Below are 6,112 nucleotides of genomic sequence, written 5' to 3' on the forward strand. Positions count from 1 at the left end.
TCAATAAAACTTGAAATAAATATTTAATAACAAGTAGTTTAGAATATATAAAAATAATTTCATCAATGCATCAATAAGTAAAGTACTTAAAATTAATATGATTAGCCAGTACTTAAAATTAATATGATTAGCCATATTAAAATTAACCTTTACATCATAATGTTATTGGCCATATACATAAGTTTTAAATAGTTTAAACATTGCATACCATTTGCTATATTAAAATTGATATCATTTAGGGGCCGTTTGGATCCTTCGTTTGGAGGAATTGAAATCTACTTAATAAATTAGGCTATTTGGCTTGGAATTTGACATTCCACCACTTTTCAAAGTTCAAGTATAAGCCTATCTCAAATTCATAAGGTCGGAGATAAAAATTGATTCTATAGATCACCATTCTATGTTTCTATTTTGCAACTTGTAACACGCTCTTCAACTCGTCCCCCATACGACAGAAATGCAACACATAAGTATCTCTTTTCTATAGCCAACAATAATATACAAATATAATCCATATACAACCATATTAGCTTAATTAATATGTGTCTAAATTATAATTATTAAAATAAATTCAATTCCAAGGATCCAAACGGGGCCTTACATTAATTACTAGTCATAGATATAAGTTCTAGATGTTTTACAGGGTATTTTGTTGTTCATGAATACAAATATTGTCGAATATTAAACATCTTTCTTAATACGAAAATCAGATGAAGTGAATACGGTTGTATAGTATCCATATTAGAATTGAATACGAATACAGATATCCATATTAACTTAAAATGAATACGAATATCAGATCTTTCAGATATTTTAACACCTGGATCCATCCCTAGGATACGAAGGGCGCGAGGGCACCGTGAAGTTAAAATGGATTGGAGGAATCCCTTTTTCGCTCTTTAATATTAAAAGTCATATGTGTCTTTCTTAAACTCAATCTTTAAATTAACATTTGGAGAATCATTTGAATAAAGAGTGTTTTTATATCTTTCCATCATCCAACAACTTTTCTACATTTTATGCGCATTGTAAAGTGCTAGTCCTTATCTTTGGCTAACGACAAATCCAAAATAGAGGATGACAATATTTTAAAGATCTAACTAAAGAAGTTGTTGGAGAAAAACTATTCATATCAATTTAGAATGATGTAAAGAGCTTGAAGTTTCTTTTAGATATAGATATAGATATGATATAAATGTAGATGGAGGGTAGTTGGACGGGTATGACACTTGCCTAATGTCATGTCTGGGCCTGTGGGCTGGCATAGTTTGGCCTGATTAATAACCGGGTTGTACATTTACTAGCTTGAACTTAGTGCTTGTTTGGCGCCACTCCCAAGTGCTCCGGCTCCTCCTCCTGCCCAGGTACTGCAGCGTACTGGAGATAATTGTAGCACTGTTCAAAACGACTCCGGCTCTAGTCAAAATGCATTAAGAAACCGCTGGAGCCGGAGGAGCTACGATTTGAGGCTCGAGTGGCTCCTCCCGGAGCCATATGGCAAACAGCCCTTATAGTCTTACACATTTCTAAAAACGCTAATGCTTAAACGTGTCCGCCTCGCTGCTCCGGCCCACGACGCGCGCTCGGTGCCCCACTCGCTCCCTCCCGACGCGCACCCCACTCGCTCCCACCCCCACCGCCCCCTCGTACTCGGAATCGCACCACCCGCCCGGACTAGTGTTGCCCTCTGCGTCCGCGCGCTCATCCGCCTGCTGCCACCACTGCCGAGGCCTGTGCCATTGATGAGCTTCGCACAGGCGATCGCCGCGTCACTCTGTGGCATCAAACTCCGCGTCGGCATCGAGCTCTGCATCGACGAGCCTTTTTGCAACCGTATGTTTCACGCATTTCAGATGTACGCTTCATGTGTTTCATCTGTATGTTTCATGTGTTTTATCTGGATATTACAAAAAGATCTGGTGTTGCATATGTTGCAATAGCTTCGCACGTATGTTTCACATGTTTCATCTATTTCAGGTGTATGTTGCAACGTATGTTCCAAATGACGCGTCGACGAGCCTTTTTGCAACCATATGTTTCACAGGTTTCTGTTTCATATGTTTTATTTGTATGTTTCATTTGTTTCAGCTGGATGCTGCAAAAAAAATTGGTGTTGCATATGTTTCAATAGTTTCGCACGTATGTTTTAAGTGTATGTTTCACATGTTTCAGATATATGCTGCAAATGTATGTTCCAAATGTCAGCTATTTCAGCCGCATGTTGCAAAGTGTTTCATCTGGATGTTGCAATGACTATACAAATATGTTTCAATATTATATTGTATATGTTGCAACGGTCAGACGGATGTTGTAGAGGAGATGAAATGTTAGGACGGGGAAGGGGCGCGGCCAAGAGAGAGCATGGCGGGGGACGGGGCCGCGGCGGGGGATGGCGCCGCGGCGTGGCGGGGAAGGAGCACAGCGGGCTTGACGCGGGGGCGGCGGGATGGGATCGAGGCGCGGGATGGGTCGCGGGCTGCCGGACACTATCGCTGTCGCGGGATTTAATGCGAGCATAGGGTGTTTGATGCGACGGGGGTGCAGGTGTCAGAGCTGTGTGTGTCTGGACGGAGGCGCGCCCCGCCCTATAAAAAAAAGAAAAAAAACTAACTTGGTCCTCTGTCGTGTCGGCCTGTCGGGCCGGACTATACATGGCTAGACGGGCCGCACGGCACGGCACGGGCACGGACACGGCCAGGCACGACACGGGTAGGCACGGCACTACGCGGCACGGTAGCTTAGCCCTGCCGTGCCTGATAGTGCCGCCGTCTTAGCCCAGGCATGGCACTACGGCCTCTTATCCGTGTCGTGCCATGCCACCGAGCACGGCGGCCCACCATGCTAGTGTCGTTCCAGGTACTATCGTACTTTGGAGATCCCCCAAATTCATAGCGAGCACGGCAGCACAGCTTGAAAAGAAAACTTAACAATCACAGATCGAGAAGGGAAATAGATCGATGAATAAAAGAAAAATCCATCAAGGAACACAAATCGAGAAATCCCCAATATCTTTCTCATAAATCCACACATCATAGGTTATGCCGGGGCTGCCGATGCCGCCAGGAGGCCGAGGCCGCGCCGCAAGGCCACCGCCGGGAGCTCGGGGCCGCCGCCACAGTGACGGGGTTGGGGCCTGGGTCGCCACCGCAGTGCCGGGGCTGGGGCCGCCGATGCCGCTAGGAGGCCGAGGCCGCGCCGCAAGGCCACCACCGGGAGCCCGGGGCCAGGGCCTGGGCCGCCGCCGCAGTGACGGGGTTGGGGTCTGGGTTGCCTCCGTAGTGCCGGGGCTGGGGCTGGGGCCGCCGCTGCCAGCTTCACGAGCGGGAGGCCGCCCATGCCGACGCGCCTGCGCATCTCTGTGTGTGAGAGAAGCAGGGAGGGTCGGGGAGAGACCAAGAGTGAGAGCGCAGCTGCGCAGGAGAGCTGGAGAGGAGAGTTAGCTAGGGTTCCATGCACACATTTCTTTATATATGCCACTCTTCGCTCATCTAACGGTGCTGGTGGCATCCAACGGCGGGGAGGAATCGGGCCGCTGTCGTGCTGGCCCATTATCCGTGCCGTGCCCGTGCCGGTATTGCGGGCCGGTATCAAGGCCTAGGCACGACACTACGGCCGGGCCGTGCCAGGCACTGGCACGATGAGCGTCGGACCGGGCTGTTTCTGGGCCGTGCTTCTTCATGTCGTGCTTGGGCCGGCCCATAGTGGTCGGGCCAAATGGCCAGCTATAGGCCGGACCATCGATTTAGCACTGTATATAATCTCCCTCGCTGCCTCGCAGTTCTCCCGTGTGCTCTTGTGGCGACTGATTGGGCGGCCGCCGGCGCCGTGCCCAGGCCCCTTCGCCGGCGATGTGCACCCGATACACGCACCTTTCTTTTTCCTTCCGTCCCTGCTGTGCGAAACCGAGCAGCCCAACCCAACCTATTTGTATTCGCCTCTGATACCTATTTGTATTCGGATCTGATTTTGATTCAATTATAAATGTAATAGTAGTATATATTATGCCTGCAAATTTTTTTTCGTTTTCTTTTTTGCCAAAAAATAAAATCGGCGTACATGTCCGTCCCGGCCTACAACTCGGCAACCGAGGCGGAATTGGAGCCCGCCGACTCGGCGATCTATATATCTCCACCCAATCCAGGCGGTTCGGCTGCTTGGAGATTTCTCGCGGATTGTTGGGGATACGACTCCAAGAACTTGCCAAGTAGTAGTACAAAGGAGAGGGAGGGCAAGAGCGGGTGCGCGGCGGCGGCGGCGGCGGCGGTGAGGCCGAGCGATGAGGATCAGGAAAGGGAACCCGGTGGAGGTGTGGACGCAGGAGGCCGGGTCGCCGGTTGGCGCGTGGCGCAGCGGCGAGGTCACGTGGGGCAACGGCCACTCGTACACCCTGCGGTGGCACGACGGCGACGGCGAGGTGTCCGGGCGCATCTCGAGGAAGTCGGTCCGGCCGCGCCCGCCGCCCGCGCCGGTGCCGCGCGACCTGGACGCCGGGGACATGGTCGAGGTGTTCGACGACGACGACTGCCTGTGGAAGTGCGCCGAGGTCCAGGGTCCTGCGGCCGCCAACGACCGCCACTTCGACGTCAAGATCGTCGGCGCGGCCAAGGTCCTCACGGTCCCGGCGCAAAGGCTCCGCGTCCGCCAGGTGCTCCTGGACGACGTCTGGGTCGCGCTCCACAAGGTAAGGCCATCGCCGTCTCTCCCGTGCGCGTCAATAATAGATCGATTCTATTACATCTGGAGAGCACGTTTCCTGATATGTCGCCATGGTTCTTTTTCCATCAGGATAACCATGTCGCCGTCCAGAGCGCGATGCAGCCTCGTGCCATCGTCGGCATGGGCGTCGGCAGAGGCAAAGGCGGCTACAAGCCCATGGCGCCAGGCTTCACGCCGTTCTTGCAGAAGAGGAGCTTCGGCATGTTGGGTTCTGCTTCTCACACAACCTCCCATGTCAAGGGATTTGAGGACAATACCAAGAGGCTTAAGCAAGAACCCATCCCAAACGTGTGCGTGAACAACAAGCGGGACGAGATGAGCGGCGAAGATTGTGACAACGACGTTGGGATAGGCATTAATCCCGATGATGATGATGACCATCAGCAGCAACAGCAGCAGCAGCACGAGCGCAAGGACGACAAGGAGGAGGAAGACGATGACGACGACGACGACAGTGATTCCGACTCGTCTTCAGATGACAGCAGCAGTGGCAGTGACAGTGACAGTGACAGTGACAGCAGAACCAGGAGCATCGACGCCGGCAAGGATTGTCCTGCAGCTCCCACCACCATGCCTTGCAACGTTCAGAAGGCCGGTCAGCTGCAACCCGTCAAGAAAGAACAACCCATCATCAAGGAAGAACAACCCGTCAAGAAAGAACAACATTGTGACGACACAGCTGAATCACGTGAGATCAAAAGCGAGCCACTGAAGCATCAGACGATGGGGGCGACGACGGTGCGGGAACACATCCACCATCTGGAGCTGGAGGCCTACGCTGCTCTGATGAAGGCGTTCCATGCGTGCGGTAACGCGCTGAGCTGGGAGAAGGAGGGTCTGCTCAGTGACCTTCGCGTGCACCTCCATATCTCGAACGACGAGCACCTTCAGGTGCTCAATGTGATCTTGAACCGCAAGAGGAGAACTGGAGGACCTCGCTGATTTTGAATAATAAGCACACCTGTACTAGTAGGACCAATATGCATCTTCAGTCACAATCTTGTATGTCTGTTTCAGTTATTCAGTAGTTACATGCCCCTACCTGCATGAGAAAATGATATGGGCAACGACAGCTCCAAATTTTCTAGTGAAGAACTAGGTTGGTTCGATTGCTCTTTTGAATTGAGAGATTCTGGGCCACAATTTGTCAGCGTACATACAACACATCTGTATATATATACTCCCTTCAGCTTAATAAAAGAAGTCATTTCAGACAAGGCTTGAGTAAGCATTGAGAATATAAATCTTGAATAATTTATAAGTTGTTGAGTTTGGAAATATGAAAACCATAAGAATATATTTGTTTTGAAAAATATTTTCATAAAAATATACATATATCACTTTTTATTAAATATTTTTATATAAATAAGAAGCCAAAGTTATGTTTTGGAGACCG

The 6,112-nt window shown here is 50.0% G+C and overlaps 1 protein-coding gene across 1 annotated transcript; it reads left to right on the forward strand.

Moving 5' to 3' along the window:
- Positions 1-3,827: 3,827 nt before the first annotated feature.
- On the forward strand, positions 3,828-5,694 carry LOC136452435 (uncharacterized). The gene is made up of 2 exons (XM_066453051.1): positions 3,828-4,681; positions 4,786-5,694. The coding sequence occupies exons 1-2, from the start codon at positions 4,277-4,279 to the stop codon at positions 5,656-5,658; spliced, it is 1,278 nt and encodes a 425-aa protein (XP_066309148.1). The 5' UTR covers positions 3,828-4,276; the 3' UTR covers positions 5,659-5,694.
- Positions 5,695-6,112: the final 418 nt, after the last annotated feature.

The sequence above is a fragment of the Miscanthus floridulus genome, chromosome 5 (assembly GCF_019320115.1).
Source record: "Miscanthus floridulus cultivar M001 chromosome 5, ASM1932011v1, whole genome shotgun sequence".
Lineage (NCBI taxonomy): Eukaryota > Viridiplantae > Streptophyta > Magnoliopsida > Poales > Poaceae > Miscanthus > Miscanthus floridulus.